The sequence below is a fragment of the Macaca thibetana genome, chromosome 2 (genome assembly GCF_024542745.1).
Source record: "Macaca thibetana thibetana isolate TM-01 chromosome 2, ASM2454274v1, whole genome shotgun sequence".
Classification (NCBI taxonomy): Eukaryota; Metazoa; Chordata; class Mammalia; order Primates; family Cercopithecidae; genus Macaca; species Macaca thibetana.
In genome coordinates, this window is record NC_065579.1 from 106,984,601 (window position 1) to 107,006,344 (window position 21,744).

The 21,744-nt window shown below is 39.6% G+C and overlaps 2 protein-coding genes across 48 annotated transcripts in view; one reads left to right on the plus strand and one right to left on the minus strand.

The window, feature by feature from the left end:
* The window catches only part of SPCS1 (signal peptidase complex subunit 1), a 181,588-nt gene that overhangs the window by 67,616 nt on the left and 92,228 nt on the right, over window positions 1–21,744 (plus strand). The gene's annotated exons all lie outside the window — the stretch shown is intronic.
* Window positions 1–21,744, minus strand: part of PBRM1 (polybromo 1) — a 150,226-nt gene that overhangs the window by 57,522 nt on the left and 70,960 nt on the right. For all 47 annotated transcript variants that reach the window (XM_050778460.1, XM_050778453.1, XM_050778436.1 and 44 more), the window contains 3 exons: window positions 20,998–21,103; window positions 16,428–17,070; window positions 10,278–10,489 (listed from right to left, as the gene is read on the minus strand). In XM_050778460.1, the coding sequence (XP_050634417.1) occupies window positions 10,278–10,489; window positions 16,428–17,070; window positions 20,998–21,103 (961 nt within the window). The remainder of the gene's footprint in view (window positions 1–10,277; window positions 10,490–16,427; window positions 17,071–20,997; window positions 21,104–21,744) is intronic.

Below are 21,744 nucleotides of genomic sequence, written 5' to 3' on the forward strand. Positions count from 1 at the left end.
TTTTTAAATACATTTTTAAATTGTGATAAAAAATCTATAACGAAATCTGCCATTTGAACCAACGTAAAGTGTGCATTTCAGTGATATTAATTACAATCACAATTTTTGTTTTTTCATTGATATATAATATAAATATTTATGGGAGACGTGACATTTTGTTGCACGTATAGAACATGTAATGATCAAGTCAGGGTATTTGGGGTAACCATCCTTTCTATGTGTTGGGAACATTTTAAGTTCTCTCTTCTAGCTACTTTGAAACATTCAATACACTGTTGCTAACTACAGTCACCCTATTCTGCTGTCAAATATTAGAACTTGTACCTTCTAACTCCATGTTTGTTGCTCTTTTCATCTCTATCGCAACCATCTTTCTCAGTCTTTGGTATCAATCATTCTACTCTCTAACTCCATGAGATCAACTTTTTTAGTTCCCACATGTAATTGAGAACATGCAAAATCTGTCTTTCTGTGTCTGGCATATTTCAATTAAGGTAATGATCTGCAGTTCCATCCATGTCGTTACAAATAACACTATTTTATTTTTGCTATGGACAAATAATATTCCATTGTATATACACACACGCACATTTTCTTTATGCTTTCATCCATTGATGGGCACTTATGTTGAATTCGTATCTTTGTTACTGTGAATAGTGCTTCTATAAACGTGAATGCAGGTATCCCTTTGATATACTAATTTCTTTTCCTTTGGATAAACACCTAGTGGTAGGCTTGCTAGATCACGTAGTTCTATTTTTAGTATTTTGAAAAATCTCCATACTGTTTTCACATAGTAACTGTAGTAATTTATATTCCTATCAACAATGTATAACAGTTCCCTTTGCTCTGCATCCTAGCCAACATCTATTACTTATTGTCTTCTTAATAACTGGGGTAACAAGGTGACATCACATTGTAGTTTTGATTTGCACTGATGATTAGTCATATCGAACATTTTATCATATGCATATTAACCATTTATATGCTTTCATTTGAGAAACAACTGTTCATGTTCTTTGCCCACTTTTTAATGGGATTATTATTACAATTATTGTTTTTTATTGTTGAGATGTTTGAATTCCTGGTATAGTCTGGATATTAGTCCCTCATCAGATGAACAGTTTGCAAATATTTTCTCCCATTGGGCAGGCTGTCTCTTCACTGTCTTGTTTCCTTTGCTGTGCAGAAGCCTTTTAGTTTAATATAATCCCATTTGTCAATTTTTGTTGTCTGTGCTTTTGAGGCCTTTGCCATAAGATCTTTGCCTAGACCAATGTCCTGAAGTGTCTTCTCTGTTTTCTTCTAGTAGTTTTATAGTTTTGGGTCTTATGTTTAAGTCTTTACTCCATCTTGAGTTGATTTTTGTATATGGTAAGAGATATGGGCCTTGTTTCGTTTTCTGCCTCTGGATATTCAATTTTTCCACCACCATTTATTGAAGAGGGTGTCCTTCCGCAACGCATGTTCTTGGTGCCCTTGTTGAAAAATCACTTGGCTATAAATATGTGGATTCCCTTCTGAATTCTCTATTCACTTTCATTGGTCTATATGTCTGTTTTTATACCAATACTGTGCTGTTTGGTTACTCTAGCCTTGTAATACATTTTGAAGTCAGGTAGTGTGATGCCTCCAGCTTTGTTCTTTTTGCTCAGGATTGCTTTGACTATTCAGGCCTTTTTTTGGTTCCATTCAAATTTTAGGATTTAAAAAAAATTTTAGAATTTTATTTACTTACTTACTCAGAGACAGAATTTTGCTCTGTTGCCCAGGCTGGAGTGCAGTGGTGTGATCTCAGCTCACTGAAACCTCTGCCACCCGATTTCAAGTGATTCTCCTGTCTCAGTCTCCCCAGTAATTAGGATTACAGGCATTCGCCACCATGCCCAGCTAGTGTGTGTGTGTGTGTGTGTGTGTGTGTGTGTGTGTGTATATTTTTTTTTTTTTCTGAGATGGAGGTTTTTTTTTTTTTGAGCTGGAGTCTCGCTCTGTCGCCCAGGCTGGATTTCAGTGGTGTGATCTCTGTTCACTGCAAGCCCCGCCTCCCAGGTTCACACCATTCTCCTGCCTCAGCCTCCCGAGTAGCTGGGACCACAGGTGCCTGCCACCACGCCCAGCTAATTTTTTGTATTTTTAGTGGAGACAGCATTTCACCATGTTAGCCAGGATGGTCTCAATCTCCTGACCTTGTGATGCGCCCGCCTCAGCCTCCAAAGTGCTAGAATTACAGGTGTGAGCCGCCACACCCAGCATGAGATGGAATGTTACTCTTGTTGCCCAGGGTGGAGTACAATGGCACAATCTTGGCTCACCGCAAACTCTGCCTCCTGGATTCAAGTGATTCTCTTGCCTCAGCCTCCCGAGTAGCTGGGATTTACAAGCATGCGCCACCAGGCCCAGCTAATTTTGTTATTTTTGGTAGAGACAGGGGTCTCTCTATGTTGGTCAGGCTGGTCTCGAACTCCTGACCTCAGGTAATCCACCTGCCTCAGCCTCCCAAAGTGCTGGGATTACAGGCATGAGCCACAGTGCTGGGCCTAATTTTTGTATTTTTAGTAGAGACAGCGTTTTCACCATGTTGGCCAAGCTAGTCCTGAACTCCAGACCTCAAGTGATCCGCCCGCTTCGGCCTCCCAAAATGGAGTTACAGGCGTGAGCCACTGTGCCTGGCCTGAATTTTTTTCTATTTCTGTGAAAAATGACATTGGTACTTTGATAGAAATTGGAGATTGAATCTGCAGACTGCTTTGGGTAGTATGCTCATTTTAATGATATTAATTCTTCAGATCCATGAGCATGGGGTTTCTCCATTTGTTTGTGTCCTCTTTAGTTTTTTACATCAGTGTTTTATAGTTTTCCTTATAGAGATCTTTCACCCCCTTATTATTTGGAGGGTTTTTTTTTTTTGGTGGATACTATAAATAGGATTGCCTTCTTGATTTCTTTTTTTTTTTCTTTTTTGAGATGACATTTGCTCTTGTTGCCCAGGCAGGAGTACAATGGCACGATCTTGGCTCACTGCAACCTGCGCCTCTCAGGTTCAAGGGATCCTTCTGCCTCAGCCTAGTGAGTAGCTGGGATTATAGGTGTGCATCACCACGCCCAGCTAATTGTTTTATTTTTGATAGAGACAAGAGGGTTCACCATGTTGGTCAGTTTGTTCTTGAACTCCTGACGTCAAGTTATCTGCCTGCCTCAGCCTCCCAAAGTGCCCTTCTTGATTTCTTTCTCAGCTAGCTCATTACTAGTATGCTGATTTTGTATTCTCCAAGTCACTGAATTTATTTATCAGACTGAAGAGTTTTTTTTAAATCAAGTCTTTAGGTTTTTCTAGATATAAGATCATATCATCAGCAGAGAGGGACAAATGGACTTCTTCCTTTCTCCAATTTATTTCATTCTCTTGACTGATTCTCTTGCAGTACTATGTTGAATAGGAGTGGTGAAAGTAAAGTTATTTGACCTCTTCCAGTTCTTAGAAGAAAGGCTTTCAGGCAGGGCATGGTGGTTAATGCTTGTAATCCCTGCACTTTGCGAGGCCAAGGTGGGCAGATCACGAGGTTAGGAGTTCAAGATCAGCCTGGCCAACGTGGTGAAACCCCGTCTCTACTAAAAATACAAAAATCAGCCAGGCATGGCAGCAGGTACCTGTAGTCCCAGCTACCTGGGAGGCTGAGGCACGAGAATTGCTTGAAACTGGAAGCGGAGGAGGCTGCAGCGAGCCGAGATCGTACCACTGCACTCCACCCTGGGGCAACAAGAGCGAAACTCTGTCAAAAAAAAAAAAAAAAAAAAAAAAAAAAAAAAAAAAAAAAAAGAAAGGCTTTCAGCTTTTCCTCATCATGCATGATGTTAGTTGTGGATCTGTCATATATGGCCTTTATCATGTTTTAAAACTTATTTATTTATTTTTACAGATAGAGTCTTACTGGAAACTCAAACTCGTGGGGCTCCTTCTGCCTCAGCTTCTGGAGTTGCCATCTGGGATTACAGGCATATGCCACACTGCTGGGTTAATTTTTTGTTTTGTAAAGTCAGATCTCACTATATTGCCCAGGCTGGTCTTAAACTCCTTGTCTCAGTTGATCCTCCCACCTCAGCCTCCCAAAGCACTGGGATTACAGGTGTGAGCCACTGTGCTCAGTTCCTTTACTGAGATATGTTCCCTCTATGCTTAATTTGTTGAGTTTCTGTCATGAATGGGATGCTGAATTTTATCAAATGCTTTTTCTGCATGTATTGAGATAATCATATGGTTTCTGTCCTTCATTCTGTTAATGTGAAACATCATGTTTATTTTTTGGATATTTTAAACTATCCTTGTATTGCTGGGATAAATCCCACATGATTGTGGTGTATTTTAAAAAAATATGCTGTTGGATTCATATTGCAAGAATTTTGGTGAGAATTTCTGCATCTATGTTCATCAGGGATGCTGGCCTGTAGTTTTCTTTTCGTTGTTATTGTTGCATCCTGGTCTGGTTCTGGCATCAGGGTAATATTGGCCTTTGTAGAATGAGTTTGGCAATGAAATCATTCAGTCCTGGACTTTTCTTTCTTGGGAGACTTATTAGTGATTCAATCTCCTGACTTATTATTAGTCCGCTTTCCTGATTCAGTCTTGGTAGGCTGTATGTGTTCAGGAATTTATCCATTTCCTCTAGGTTTTCCGGTTTGTTACCGTACAGTTGTTCATAATAGTCTCTAATGGTCTTTTGTATTTCTCTAGTATGAGTTTAGTATCTCCTTTTTCATTTCTGATTTTATTTGGGTCTTCTCTTTTTACTGGTTAGTTTAGCAAGTGAGTTACTAGTTTTGTTTTCTTTTCAAAAAACCAACTTCTTGTTTTGTTGATCCTTTGTATTTTTTTAGGTATATTTCATTGAATTCTGTTGTTCATTATTTCTTTCTTTTTATTAACTTTGGGTTTGGTTTGTTGCTGCTTTAGTAACTCCTTGAGGTGAATCATTAGATTATTTGAAATGCTTCTACTTTTTTGATTTAGGCATTTATTGCTGTAAAGTTCCCTATTGTAAAAAGCACTGCTTTTGCTGTATCCTACAGGTTCTGTTGTGTTTCAATTTTTGTTTCAATAAAATTTTTATCTTACTAAATTTCTTCCTTGATACAATGGTCCTTTAGGAACATGTTTAATATCCATGTATTTGTACAGTTTCCAAAGTTCCTCTTGTTATTGATTTCTAGTTTTCTTCCATTGTGGTCTGAGAAGATAATTGATATGACTTCAATTTTTTTAAAAATTATTTATTTTGATAGAGATGAGGTCTTGCTATGTGGCCCAGGCTGGTCTTGAACTCCTGAGCTCAAGTGATCTGCCTGCCTTGGCCTTCCAAAGTGTTGGGATTACAGGTGTGAGCCCAGCCTAATTTCAATTTTTAAAAATTTGTTGAGACTTGTTTTGTGTCCTCACATGTGGTCTATCCTGGAGAATGTTTTGTGTGCTGATGAGAAAAATGTGCATTCTGTAGCTGTTAGATAAAATGTTCTGTAGATGTCTGGTAGATGCATTTGTTCTAAAGTGCAACTTAAATCCAGTGTTTCTTTGTTAATTTTCTGTCTAGATGATCTAATGCTGACAGTGGGATGTTGAAGTCCACAACTACTATTGTGGTTGTGGACTTCAACCACAATCTATCTTGCTCTTTAGATATAATAATATCTGCTTTATATATCTGGCTGCTTTGGTGCTGAGTGTATATATGCTCAGAACTGTTAGATCCCCTTGCTGAACGGATCCCTTTATCTTTATGTAATGACCTTTTTTGGGTCTCTTTTTACTGTTTTGACTGTTTTATCTGATATAAGCAAGCTACTGCTGCTCACTTTTGGTCTCTATTTGCATGAAATATCTTTTTATAACTCTTTATTTTCAGTCTATGTGTCTTCACAGGTGAGATGAGTTTCTTGTGGGCACCATATAGTTGGGTCATATTTTCAAAATACATTCAGCCAGTCTATATTTTTTTTTTTTGAGAGACAGAATCTCGCTCTATCGCCCAGGCTGGAGGGCAGTGGTGCAATCTCGGTTTGCTGTAACCTCCAGCTCCCAGGTTCAAGCAATTCTCCTGCCTCAGCTTCCCAAGTAGCTAGAACTACAGGCACGTGCCACCACGTCCAACTAATTTTTGTATTTTTTGGTAGAGACGAGGTTTCACTATATGTTGGCCAGACTGGTCTTGAACTGCTAACCTTAAGTAATCCACCTGCCTTGGCCTCCCAGAATGCTCAGATTACAGGTGTGAGCCACTGTGCCTGGCCCAGCCTATGTCTTTTAAGTGGAAAGTTAATCCATTTATATTCAATGTTATTATTAATATGTAAGAGCTTATTTCTGTTTTTCTATTACTTGATTTCTGGTTATTCTGTATATCATTTGTTCCTTTGTTTCTCTCTTACGGTTTATCATTGCGGTTTGGTGGTATTCTGTAGTGGGTAACGTGAATTTTTTCTCTTCCTTTTTTGTATGTTTGCTCTACCAGTGTTTTCATATTTTCATGTCTTTTAATGATGGTAGTTACTGTCTTACACTTCCAAATGTAGGAATCCCTTAAGCATTTCTTGTAAGACCAATCTAGTGGTAACGAATTCCCTCAGTTTTTGCTTGTCTGGGACTTTATTTCTCCTTCATTTGCAAAAGATAATTTTCCTGGGTATAGTATCCTTTGCCAGCAGTTTTTATTTTATTACTTTGAATATACCATCCCATTATCTCTGGCCTGTAAGGTTTCTGCTGAGAAAGCCACTGTTAACCTAATGGGAACTCCTTGATAGATAATTAGATACTTTACTGTTACTGTTTTAGGATTTTCTCCTTATCTTTGACTTTTGACAGTAATGTACCATTGGGAAGACTTTTTTGAATTTTATCTGTTTGGGGATCTTTGACTCTTCTGTAACTGGATGTCTAAATTTCTTGATACACTTAGAAAGTTTTCATCCTTTATTTCACTAAACAGGTTTTTCAACCTTTTAAACTTTCCTCTTCACCTTCAGGAATACTGAAAATTTGAATACTTGGTCACTTTATGGTGTCCCTTATGTTACCAAGCTTTGCTCATTCTTTATTTTTCTCTGAGTGGGTTATTACTATTTCAAAAGACCTGTCAACAATTCCTGAAATTCTTTTTTCTGCTTGATATAGTCTGTTCCTAAAGCTTTCAAATATCTTTTGTATTTCATTCAATAAATTCTTCAGTTCCAGAATCTTTTAGTTCTTTTTCATGGTATCTATTTGATAAAGTTCTCATTCATATCCTGAATTGTTTTTCTGATTTCTTTGTATTGTTTCTAAGAATTCTCTTGTATCTCACTTTCTTTAGTATGAAACTTTGAATTATTTTCCTGGAATTTGATAAATTACTTCGTTTGTTTTTGAGACGGAGTCTCACTCTGTCCCAGGCCGGAGTGCAATGGCACAATCTTGGCTCACTACAACCTCCACCTCCTGGGTTCAAAGTATTCTTCTGCCTCAGCCTTCCGAGCAGCTGAGATTACAGGTGCACGCCACCATGCCTGGCTAATTTTTGTATTTTTAGCAGAGACAGTGTTTCACCATGTTGGCCAGGCTGGTCTTGCACTCCTGATCTCGTGATCTGCCGGCCCTGGTCTCCCAAAGTGCAGGGATTACAGTGTGAGCCACTGCGCCCAGCCGATAAATTACTTTTTGATTGGAATCTATTGCTAGAGAATTACTGGGTTCTTTTGGAGGTATCATATTTCCTTGCTTTTTCTTGATTCCTGTGTCCTTAAATTGATACTATGTGTGTGTCTGGTATAATAGTCACTTCTTCCAATGTTCTGAATTTATTTTCGTAGAAGAGGACTTTTCCTTGAAGATAGATCTGTGGTGTTGGTTGGGCAGGATACTTTGGTTTTGAATCTAGGTGCGTACAGTAGTGTAATCTCTGTATGATTCCTTCTACTGTAAACAGTATCAGTGGTATCCATGACTTCCTCAGTAGCTTAGGGCAGCAGCCCCCAACCTTTTTGGCACCAGGGACTAGTTTCGTGGAAGATAATTTTTCCATAGACGGGGGTGGGGTTTGTGGGGGTAAGGGATGAGGGTTGTGGGATGGTTTCAGGATGAAACTGTTCCATCTCAGATCATCAGGCATTAGAGTTTCATAAGCAGTGCACAACCTAGATTCCTCACACACACAGTCCACAACAGGGTTCATGCTCCTATGAGAATCTAATGCCATCACTGATCTAACAGGAAGTGGAGCTCAGGGGATAATGTTCACTTGCTTGCCAGTCACTGACTCCTGTGGAGCCCAGTTCCTAACTAATGTGGGGGGTGGGGAGGAGGTGGGGGCCCCTGGCTTGGGGTGCAGTTGACAGTGGAGGCCGTGATAAAGTATTGCTGGGGACTGGGCTGTCAAGTGTGCCAGGCTTTGGGCACCAGAGTGGTGTATACTGGCACTGGTGTTAGCAGGTCCAGGCAGGCCAATTCTTGGGACTTCAGCTGGCTTGCTCGAGTGCCAGGAATGGCAGCAGTGGATCGAGCAGGTGGGTGGGTTCCTGAGCCCCTGGGCAGTGGATGTGACAAGGGTGAAAGCAGTAGCAGTGCTGGGACAACTCTTTGGGACCCAAGTGTTTTGCACCAGTACTGGCAATGGCTATGATGGGTGGGCTAGTACCTGGACCCACAGGTAACACATGAAGATGGGTGCCAGTTGTGGTGGTAGTGGCAGATTGAGTGGCCCTGACCCCAGATGCTGGGAAAAGTGCTCAGGTATCACTAATTGTCAGTTGGGCTGGACAATCCCCAGGCCCCTGGATGGAACGTGCAGATAATTACATGTATGTGATCAATCAGTTGCTGCTTTCAAGATTTTCATCAGTTTGATGATGATGTATCTAAATGGGGCTTTCTTTGTGTTTATCTTACTTGAAATTCTTGGAGCTGTAGGTTAATGTTTTTCATCAATTTGAGAGGCTTTCAGTCATTATGTCTTCAAATCTTTTTTTCTCCCCCTTTCTCTTCTCTCCTCTGGAGCTCCCACTATAGATCTACTAGGAAACTTGACACTAGAGGTTGTTCCTCTCTTTCTACAGCCAATGACTTAGATGAAGGTTGTAGTTAACTACCTCAAGCCCATGATATGCCATGTGCTGACAGATCTGTGTATAGGTTGGGAGATGCACTCAAAGTCGCAGTCAATTTTCAAGTACCCCATTGGATTTTGCTTTTCACCAGGTTCTTTTGCATCTTCCCCAACAGCATGTGTAGGTTTTCCAGTTGGCTGGGAACGTGTGGAGAGCTTATCTCAGTCCTTTTACAGATGTCTAATTTTCAGAATATTCTTTAACTTGGATCATCACCTTGGGCCATCAAAGTTGCAGCTTTACTCCATGCATTTCTGCATCAACCACTTTTAGCTGGCAAAGTCACAGATTCCCCCCTCCTCTAAACCCCACACATATATATTCACTATCTTCCTGAATGAGTATATCATATATCTCCTTTGGTGACAAAGCTGTTGGTTTTGCAGTTAGTTCTATGCTGGCAAAATTACTATTCTCACCAACCAGGTTTCTTTCCCTTCTCTTTGGGGAAGAGAATGCCATCACTTGTAAGAATTTGCTTCAAATCAATCTATTTTGTTTTCTTGCCTAAGGGAAAAAAAATCTATGCAGGAGATTTGATGCCAAAGATTAACATAACTTAAAGTCACATATTCTAGGAATCTATGTGAACTTGAACTTTATCAGAAATGATCCAATTTGTAATCATAAGATCCTGTTATCAAAATATTTCTAAATTCTGGCAAGTGACCCAAAGTAACATTTTATAGTTTGATACAATTAAACTTTTCTCCAGGTATGTGATTCAACCAAAATATCATCTACTTGTCTGGTCCAAATTATCTACGAGGAAAGCAATGCTACTGTATGATGTGGCAAAAACTTGATGGACTCACTGTTGAGAATGCTTTCTAGTTCTAGCTGGCCTGCTTAGGTTTTGATCTACCAATAATATAAAGAGGCATTAAGCCCCCACACTTGTGAATTAACTGACTCTTTTCCTGGAATGCTAGGATAACAGCTGTGCCACAGGTAACTTTCAATCTTTCCCAGGTCTGATGACCAAATTGATAACTATAAAAATATTTCCATCTCATTGTGCCTACTCTAATATAGTCAATACCCTGAATTTTCATTCATACAAACAGGACTCTTTTCCACAGCTAATTATGAGAACAGCTAGAAGACAGTACATTTCTTCATATTCAATAAAATGAAAAGAAACCAACCTCTTTTTTCTTCTTCTCGTTTTAGTTTATCTTCCTCTATTTCTTTTGGCAATTTTTCCTTTTTCTCTTTCTCCACATCATTATGCAAATGTTTTGTGGTATAGCTGAGTGCCGGTGAAAGAAGAATCTCTCCATTTTTGCAGAGTTCATCACGAATTTTAATAAAAAACTGCTGAAGTTCTACCGCATCTTCATATATTTCTGAATCTGTCCTATAACGGTATCAAGAGTATCCACTGACACACAAGCTATTTCTTTTAAACACCTCAATTATGTTAAATTCTATTAAATGCTTCTTTAATTGATATAGTGGTATTTCTGCACAGGTCTATGAAGAGTATCTTTCTGAAGTTTGTTAAAACAAAATCCGAAGTGTCATTTTACCATGGTAAGCCTCATGGCCACCATTTTCCTTTACTTCAAGGTTCACTTCTTGTACAGCTCATGTAAAAGGAAAGGCTTCATGTATTTTCTCTTGGAGATACATGGCACATGCATTGATTGATTCTGGCAGGGGAAAGTGGCTGCCAGAACCAAGAATTGTACCAAGTTTCTACAATATGTTCAACACTTATTTGTATCCATTCTTTGCATTTTTACTTTATCTTAATAGCAGACCAGTGTGTTACATAATAGGCTCTATTTTCTTCCTTTTGGTCCTATATCATGGTTGCCTAGGCTAGTGAGACCCTGTGAATATCTGAACCTAAAGCAAAGCCATGAAGGCATTCTATAATGGTTAGAGGCCTCAGAGTTAGTGTTCATTTTAGTTTCCCAGAAATAACTGTGTAATTCTGGGGAACCAGCAAAGGCAACACAGTGAAAGATGGAAAAAAGATTATCTATGTCATACCCAGAACTTTTCTGAGTCTCTTTCTCATTTATGAAATAAGGCAGCCAGGCATGGTGGTTCACACCTATAATCCCAACGCTTTGGGAGGCCGAGGTGGGAGGACTGCTTAAGGCCAGGAGTTTGAGACCAGCCTAAGCAACACAGCAAGACACTGTCTCAACAAAAAATCAGCCGGGCATTGGAGTACACACCTGTAGTCCTAGCTATCTGGGAAGCTGAGGCGGGAGGGTCACTTGAGCTCAGGAGTTCAAGGGTACAGTAAGTTATGATGGCACCACTGCATTCCACCCTGGGCAACAGAGCAAGATCCTGTCTCTTTAAAAAAATCAACAAATAGGCCAGTTGTGGTGGCTCACACCTACAATCCCAGCACTTTGGGAGGTCACGGTGGGCCAAAATGGTTAACCCAAGTCTCTACTGAAAATATAAAAATTAGCCAGGCATGATGGTGCACATATGTAATCTCAGCTACTCAGGAGGCTGAGGCAGGACAATCGCTTGAACCCGGGAGTAGAGGTTGCAGTGAGCCAAGATTGCGCCACTGCACTCTAGTCTGGGCAATAGAGTGAGACTCTGTCTCAAAATAAATAAATACATACATACATACATACATACATACATAACTAAATAAATAAAATGTGGGGAGTGGGCAAAATAAACTTTAGACTTTAGAATTTTGACTGGAGGAAGTTTTATTACTGTTTCTAGTCCACTGCGGTCTGAGGAAGGTTTACATACAATTGTTCTTATTTTATTTTATTTTTTTAGGCTGGGTCTTGCTCTGCCACTCAGACTAGAGTGCAGTGGCGTGATCACAGCTCACCATAGCCTCAACTTCTTGGGCTCAAGCTGGCTAATTTTTAAATTTTTTGTAGCAACAGGGTCCTCCCTATGTTGCCCAGGCTGGTCTTGAACTCCTGGCCTCGAGTGATCCTCCCACTTCAGCCTTCCGAAGTGCTTAAATTACAGGTGTGAGACACCACAACTGGCTGGCTTAAATAGAATTCTATTAACTAAGAATACCAGAGTCTAAAAACTTATTCACAAAACTAACCACAAAGGTCTTAGCAGTTACAGAGACATTCTGCTCAGAGGAGTGTGGCCAAGTTAGCCGCCTGTTGATACATGACACTAGAGCATCAAACTTCAGAGAGGTCCCCAGAATGCTGCTCCTCATCAGCAAAGGTGAACTGGCAAACAATTAAAAGACATGATCAATAACCTAAATGGGTATTTCTGGAAAGTTGTTTTTTTTTTTTTTTTTTTTTTTGAGACGGAGTTTCATTCTTGTTGCCCAGGCTAGGGTACACTGGTGCAATCTCAGCTCTGCAACCTCTGCCTCCCAGGTTCAAGCAATTCTCCTGCCTCAGCCTTTCAAGTAGCTGGGATTATAGGCACCCACCACCATGTCTGGCTAATTTTTGTACTTTTAGTAGAAACGGGGCTTCACCATGTTGGCCAAGCTGGTCTCAAATTCCTGACCTCAGGTGATCCTCCCGCCTTGGCCTCCCAAAGTGCTGGGATTACAGGTGTGAGCCACTGTGTCCGGCCTTGGAAAGGTTTTAAATATCTTTTGGGGTCATAGAAATGCTAATACTTGTAGGAAAGCAATAAAAATAAAACTTACCAAGGGAAGACACCCCTGAAACACTTTTTTTTCCTTCTTGAGATACAGTCTCACTCTGATGCCCAGGCTGGAGTACAGTGGCACAATCATGGCTCACTACAGCCTCAATCTTCTGGCTCAAGCAATCCTCCCACCTCAGCCTCTCGAGTAGCTGGGACTATAGGCATACGTCACCAAGCTTGGCTGATTTTTAAAATTTTATTTTAAGTAGAGATAAGGAAGGTCTTGCTATGTTGTCCAGACTGGTCTCAAACTCCTGAGTGCAAGCCATCCTCCCACCTTGGGCTCCCAAAGTGCTGGGATTACAGGTGTGAGCCACTGTACCTGGCCCCTAAAACACAATTTTATGTCTGTTTTCTGAATGACGATATTTGAATTCTGCTCACTTGAAATTAAAGTTCATTTTATAAATTTTCACTTTTATAAAATTAAAAGTGAAAATTTTTGTAAATTAAAAGTAAAAAATTTTTGTAAAATTTTTGTAAATACCTTTGATGGTATACTGAAAGGGCAGATCATAATTCCATCATATCACATGGTTTAGAAATGAACATTTTTTACAAGAGTCACTAAGCACCTACCATACGCTTTCTTGTTTATTCCAAGTACTATAAAGAATTTATTAATCTAAGAAGTCAGGTGTTCATTGAATGTGCAGGAGCATAAATACTCAAGCTGGAAAAACAACTCTAAATTCCCCCTCAATTGCTAAGTAATCTTTTTATATAAGGCAGACATTCAGCAAAAGGAAAAAATTACGAATACAGAAGGCTCTTAATGCTTCCCTTGTTCATCTTCCCACAGGTCCCTTTTACCTGCAAGGCGGTCAGAGTGTTTAGTCTGGGAATACTGCCAGCAGTTTAGGAAAGGCAGCAGCCAACTGGCAAGAGTCAGCACTGTGTTGTTACTAAATACTGTTGATGGACAAACTATTGTCACCTGAGTGAATTTTTCTCTTGTTATGTCTCACTGTTCGGATTCCTTCTATTTTAGCCTGTGAAGTCCTAGGTGACGCTGGGTAACAGTGGTGGGTAGGGGTAGGGGTAAATGGTGATGAAGCATGAAGACTCTTAAGAGATCAACATGGAAATCTACTGTATGGAGACTTCACTGAATTTATGATCTATTATTTCTGGGATGTCTAGCTTTGTTACTGGTAATATAGTAGATAAAGGCATAGTTTATCCTTCACTAAATTGATGCATCCCCATCAATTCTTATTAAGTACTTATTCTTAATAAGTACTATAAGCAGTCACAATACTATCTTCTTTTACAAAGTTAAGAATGGCTCCCTGTATGTTTTTCTTTTAAATATTTTTCCTAACTATTAAATTACCAGGGATCCCTTTTGTTTTTCAACAAAGCTCTGGGCATGAGGGTAAAACTGTGTGCACCACTATCTCATAAAAATATACCCTGGACTCTATCTCCCAGGACTCAAAAGCAAAAAACAATCATGTCAACAATGGGAGAATGAAAAGAGCTAATTTCCTAGAGATACAAATCTTAATTCTTAAAATAAACATATCATCTATACAACATAAACAAAGTTCCTAATAATCTACAAGACAAATAATCATTGAAAGACTCACAGAACTAACACCAAGATGTAATGAGGCTAAGCAGGGAGGGGAGGAAGGGAGGGGTATTAGACTTAAGGACTACTTAAGCCAAGAACAAGAACAGAAAGAAGTCTAAGCTACATGAAAATAGAGTTTGTTTTGCCCACTGGTGTATTCCATCTAGAATATGCTCATTAATTGGTAGCATCTCCATAAATATATGTTGAATAAATGAGTAAATCCAAGAGTTTTTGACTGCAAGATGTCCCTCCATCTTTCTCTTTATTTCTACCCAATTGCTGAAGCACCATATTATTAAGGACCATTTCTTAAAGGTGTCACTCATGGGCCTCACCAAACTGGCCCCAACTCTATCCCTGTCTTTTAAACATACCATATTCATTTCCTAACTCCATTTCTTTGCTCATAACATTCACCTTATTTGAAATATCTTCTTGCCTACTCATTTGAACCCTACCTATCCACCCATTCTTTCCTGATACCTTATGCCTTTTTAGGAGAACTGTGGCCCACAGAATTCCTTACATCACCATCTTTACTAAATATCAGGTTGTGATATGTTGTTTCATGTCTGGAATTATTTTTCCCTTAAGCATAAGTCCTGGCCCATCCATCAGACTTCAAGCTTTTAGAGCACAGAGCTCAAGGCTTATCATCCACGGCCGTGCTCCATGACTTGTCCTAGTAATTGGCTCAGGAGTAGCTCTCTGCAGTGAAGAGCAAGACAAGTCACATCATTTACTAGTTGGATGACTATGGGTAACTTTTCTCTGCCTATGCCTCTAATTCTTTCACATGCAAACTGAGAAGATTATCACTTACCTAGAATGGCTATCATAAGGGTTAGAGATTGCCTTCATAAAGTGTTTAGCATGGTGCTTTACAAAGAGTTGGTGCTTAATACAAGCAGCAAATGTTACGATCTTTTTTCTTTTATTTGCGAAGACACTGAAAGCAAAGACTACTTGCTTTTCTTTAAAGGTTCAGAGCAATGTCTGACTTCATAGATTCCCTAGCTGGCATTACACTGCCTAAAGGTCTAGTTCTAAACATGGTAAGTTGTAAGCTCCAGGAAGGTACGGTTTGTATCTTTATTTTTTTATATTTTCCCAGCTGTCTCCAAGAGCACATATAAAATACACTATAATTGCTGAATTTAATAGTCAAGTTTGATATTGATATGCAGCAAATATATATCACAGATAAAAATTAGAAGGAAATTTAAGTTTAATGTAAATCTAAATTTGCTTCTTTTAAAACATTTAATGTCTTCAGCAAGCTCTCTAGAAACCTGAGATTAAAAAAAAAAAAAAGAAGCCCTCCTGAGGTACTTAAAATGGTGATCAAATTTATATCAGTCTACCTCAGGTCAATACCTTGGAGCTATTTTATTTAAAGCAGTCATGCATTGAAGCCAAACCTTAAAAGAAAAATGCAGTTACTATTTCCAATTAGAAACATTTATGTTTTTATAAAACACATTCTGTGAAAGGCTGTATTTTTTTTTTTTTTTTTTTTTTTTTTTTTGAGACGGAGTCTCGCTCTGTCGCCCAGGCTGGAGTGCAGTGGCCGGATCTCAGCTCACTGCAAGCTCCGCCTCCCGGGTTCACGCCATTCTCCTGCCTCAGCCTCCCGAGTAGCTGGGACTACAGGCACCCGCCACCTCGCCCGGCTAGTTTTTTGTATTTTTTTTAGTAGAGACGGGGTTTCACCGTGTTAGCCAGGATGGTCTCGATCTCCCGACCTCGTGATCTGCCCGTCTCGGCCTCCCAAAGTGCTGGGATTACAGGCTTGAGCCACCGCGCCCGGCCGAAAGGCTGTATTTTAAGTTTATGCTTTTCAAGAGACCTTCAATTTTGTCTTCCTCCTCACTGGCCTTAATCTAGATGACTTAGTGGTGTGCCTTCTCTCCCCCATAGAATATACTCGATCTTAAGAAGTTCTGGCTAATTAGAATTCAGAATAGCATGCTACCAACTACAATCACGTACGTAAGTGGAAATAGTACATCAAAGCAATATTCTTTCATCTGTTTTGTATTAAATAGCACACATCCTCAAAATGAAAATGGCTTTGAAAACATACCGATTCATCCTTCTTGCCCGTTCCAATACTTCAAACATATGCTCTTGAAATAAATCAAGCCGCCGGTAGCGATTATTTTCAACATTCTTCCTAATGATGTCAAATGTAAGGGGTGGTTTGTTAGGAAAGTTGGGATCCACAGCAGGAATTTCCGCTAAAGAATCACTGTAGCATCTTCCCTCATCATCCTGATGACTCATGACTGACACAAAAAGATTGTGGATAAGCTCTTGAATCAGCAAAGTCACATTTGGGACATGAGAGTCCTCATCTCCCTCCAGGTCTCTGCGCGTTTCAAGCAGGACTTTGTGTAGTACAAGAGCATCTTTGTAGATCAAAGACTCAGGCTCATTGTATGTACATGCATTATTAAACATCATGACAAAGTCCTCAACCATAGAGTCAATATCTTGGTACTTGTTGGCCATCATGTGACTTCGAATTTTTTCCATATCCATGGGCTTTTTAATAGTCAGATAGTAGTCAGGCAACTCAGATCTAGAGGGAAGCCTCAGAAATATGGCACTGAGGCGGCGACCTCTCTTATCAGTATAGTTCTTTACAGCTTCATAGACCTCATTTAGTTTCTGCTGCATTGGAGTCATGTATTTTGATTTTTTAGGAGAAATGCCACTCTTCCTACCTAAAGAGAGAGACTTAAAGTTAAATGAATAAAATAAATGAACCTAAATTTGTATACAGATGGTAGCATAACCACAAGCTACGATTCCAAATAATTTGTAAAACCCAGCAATTAGCATGTCTATAGTGAAATATAACCCGCAGACAAAAAAGAACTAAAAAAAAATTTTTAACTGTTTTTAGTAATCATATTTTTGATGGGAGACTAAGTACTGTAAGGTTGAGAAAGCTGTGAATAAGGAATAAAGCAAATGAGCAGCTATGTGACATTCTATCACCTCTGGTATCACTGAGAACTGAGATTTTCATCATGGGATAAAAAGAGATAACGGATGTTAAAACACAGGACATTAATAATTACCTTGAGGCCTCTAATCTCAATTGAAAGTATCACTATGAACTTATGATGTATTTTATCTTTAAATATAAGCATACGAACAAACACATACAAATTTCCTAGCTCTGTCCACTGAAAATCGTACAAACAATGACTACATCAGTAGCAGTATACCCCACACTAGAGTTTTAAAATATTAATTCCAAATACAAATGTTGATGAACCCTCACCTTTTAGCAGAAACATGAAAAAGGTAGGGCTCCTTGGCAAATGACTGATTCCCAGTCTGGTATATCTTCAAACACTAGACAGTAAAGAATCTATCAATGACTTCTTACCATGACTTCATGTCAACAGAATATAGGAACCATCTGGGCGTGGTGGCTCATGCCTGCAACCCCAACGCTTTGGGAGGCCAAGGTGGGTGGATCACCTGAGGTCAGGAGTTCAAGATCAGCCTGGCCAATATGGCGAAACCCCATCTCTATTAAAAATACAAAAAATTAGCCGGGTGTGGTGGTGGTGCCTGTAATCCAAGTTACTTGGGAGGCGAGGCAGGAGAATTGCTTGAACCCAGGAGGCAGAGGTTGCAGTGAGCTGAAATCAAGCCATTGCACTCCAGCCTGGGCGACAGAGCGAGATTCTGTCTCAAAAAAAAACAAAACAAAAAGAATATAGGAATCAGCCTGAACCAGCCTGAGTATCAATAACGGCAATAACTTCAATCACAACTCAGCCACATGTTTAAGTCTGGTAGTTCTTAATAATATGTATAAACAAACAACAAAATGGGTAAATATTGAAGGATGTTAGTAAACCAATGCATATTTTGAAAACTGGTAAAGGGGAAAACAAAATAAAACAAAAATCAAGCCTTTATCCTTTCAAAAAGCAAGACACACACATGAAAAACACTGTACCACTGGCTAATCAAATATCAGATAAGGCAAAGTTTCTCTAGAGCTAGTAAGGAATAAAATTAAAAACGATCACAATTTTACATCCCCTTCATGAATTAATAATTAATGAAGTATGCAACACCACCAGTTAACAGAAAGACATAGATTTCACATGTACCTGATGGAAGATGATATATTACCTATGAAGTCGGTTTTTCTGCCAAAGGGAGAGGATAGGGGATCAGACCTCAATCTGATCAAACCTCTGGCTCCAACTACCAATTTACAGGAAGTGCAAAGGACAGAGGAACACATGAAAGTACAACAGAGTGGGCCAGGAGCAGTGGCTCATGCCTGTAATACCAGCACTGTGGAAGGCCAAGGTGGGCAGATCACTTGAGTCCAGGAGTTCAAGACCAGCCTGGCAACATAGCAAAACCCTGTCTCTACTAAAAATACAAAAAAAATGAGCTGGAAGTGGTGGCGTGTACCTGTAGTCCCAGCTACCTGAGAGGCTAAAGTGGGAGGATTGCTTCAGTCGGGAGGTGGAGGTGGCAATGAGCCAAGAATGTGCCACTACACTCCAGCTTGGGTGACAGAGTGAGACCCTGTCACCAAAAAACAAAACGAAACAAAACACAACACACACAAAAACCCCCACAACATATGGATGCAATCAGCAAAATCCAGACTATGGGAAACTATAGCACAAATCTAATTTCTTCAACAGATAAATAGTAAGGGGTGGAAAAAGAGAGAGATGGAGGGGAGTTTACAGATTAAAAGAAGTATTGGGCTGGGCACGGTGGCTCACACCTGTAATTCCAGCACTTTGGGAGGCCGAGGTGGGCGGATCACGAGGTCAGGAGTTCGAGACCAGCCTGGCCAATATGGTGAAACAGGACTGAGTCACCTCCCTGGCCACTGTACTTTACATTTATATATGTTTGAAATTTTTCATTAAAAAACATAGAGAAATAACAAGGAAGCCAGGCACCGTGGCTCATGCCTGTAATCCCAACACTTTAGAAGGCAGAAGCAGGAGGATCGCTTGAGCCCAGGAGTTCAAGACCAGCCTGGCCAATACAGGGAGACCCTGCCTCTATTAATTTAAAACAAACAAAAGAAATAAAAAGGAAATTAACATTCCACATAAAAAGCCCTTTTTAAAGAACTTTAAAAAATGCATATGTGAATTTATGTATTTAAATATAATTTAGATAGTTATTGTTAAACTATTATTAGTCTTTTATGAAATCCATTCTAGTTAAAAGATACTGTGTTCCTACAAAGTGGAATGAAAGTTTTACATTTCTCCAAACTTTCTGTATGCTTTTACAATTCCATGAAAAGATAAATGCCTTAAAAAGGATTCATTGCTTAGCAGTAAATCATACCCAAATCTACTACTAAATTTAGTTGATAGTCATTTCAGATAAAAAAGCTAGTCCGGGCCAGGCAGGGTGGCTCACACCCGTAATCCCAGCACTTTAGGAGGCCAAGGTAGGCGAATCACTTGAGGTCAGGAGTTTTAACAGCAGCCTGGTCAACATGGTGAAACCCCGTCTCTACTAAAAATACAAAAAATTAGTTGGGCATGGTGGCGTACACTCGTAGTCCCAGCTACTTGGGAGGCTGAGTGGAAGGATCACTTGAACCTGGGAGGCAGAGGTTGCAGTGAGCCAAGGTTACGCCACGGCACTCCAACCTGGGTGACAGGGCGAGATGCTTTATCAAAAAAAAAAAAAGCTAGTCTGTCTGTTTTCCCCCTTTCCAGCAAATACGGCTCCAACGAATATCATTATCAATTGCTTGGTATCTATTTTATTTACATATTTTAAAGAAGACAGAAATCTCTTTATCTCTTATCTAGTGGTATTAATAACTTTTGCTGTCTTCCCTTCGAACCTTTTCCTTCCTTTTTTTTTTTTTTTTTTTTTCCCCCGAGGCAGAGTCTCACTTATGAGCGCAGTGGTGCGATCTTGGCTCACTGCAACCTCTGCCTCCCAGGTTCAAGCAATTATCCTGCCTTAGCCTCCCAAAGAGCTGGGATTACAGGCATGTACTCCCATGTCTGGCTAATTTTTGTATTTTGAGTAAAGATGGGGATTCACCATGTTGGCCAGGCTGGTCCTGAACTCCTGACCTCAAGTGATCTGCCCACCTCAGCCTCTCAAAGTGCTGAGATTACAGGCATGAGTCACTGTCCCTGGCCTTCTCTTACAACTTTTAATAAAAAAACCAACCACAGACTACACTCAAATGATAGCTGAGTATAGTACAGTGGCTGGCTGGACATCTCTAACTCCTCTGTCTAGTTGGAACTGTTGGGATTAATTTTTAATTCTAGTAATTGTCAGACACACATATCAAGAAAAAAAATCTGCTACTATATTCTTACAGCATTATATGTAGAGAAAAATCTATTTTTACTATTTAAAATTTACAAAATGTCTACTGCATTCAAGAAAGTAAACAAAACCTCTGACATTATATTTTACTACCCACATGCTTGTCACAGTTTAGCTACTTAAAATACAGTAAACAAGAGGGCTTGACAAGAAGGAAGAACTCCATGCTGGAGCACAGTGAGTTCAAATATATTCATCATTTAATTAAATATTATTTCAGAAAAATCAGCAATCTCTCTTTGATAGACTAAACTAAATAACAAAGTGTGAGGCTGCCTTACTCAGCTTGAGTTTGGGAGAAGCCATGTCATCATCATCAGGCAATGGGCCCAGCTCTTTCCTTTTCTCCTTGAGTAACTTCTCCAGGATATGTGCATCGTTGTACACCTACATTCCAAAAATATATTTAAATTATTCTCTAAAAACTTTTTATTAAGGTATAAAATGCATCCATAAAGAAGTTTTAAAAAGACAGTTGAAGATAGTTCGGAGCTTAAAGAAAACCAAAACCAGCCTCACTACAGAGCAATAAAATCACTGTATCTGTGGGAAAGCCTAGGCCTTAACTGGCTTGTTTTTAAGCTTCCCAGGTGATTCTAATGCACAGACATGCATGCTAATGTTTGAGAACCACTGTAGTAGAATCACTGCAGGTTTTAACAGAAGTTCTGAAACACAATTACATGTGTTGTTTTCTTCAAAAACTTTTCTTCTCCACTGGACACTCAAGGTAGCAGACTTAGGCCAATAGAAATTAGAGACTAAAAATATCTGATAGTTGGAGAGCAATATCTCAATATCTTAAATTCCGAATCTGAGTTCACAGTCTGAAGCTTCATCTATAAAAAAACAATTATCCTTGCTTAGGGATCTCTCTCTGAGGACTGAGCCAAGGGTGGTAATATGTAGTCAAGAACAACGTTACTCACCTTATGACTTTGCATCCATAGCTCCCTCCTCTTACCTCCCCAGCAGATGCTATGTCCTCCCTTGGCCACCCACCAAAGCAGAGGAGCTGAGGGAAAAAG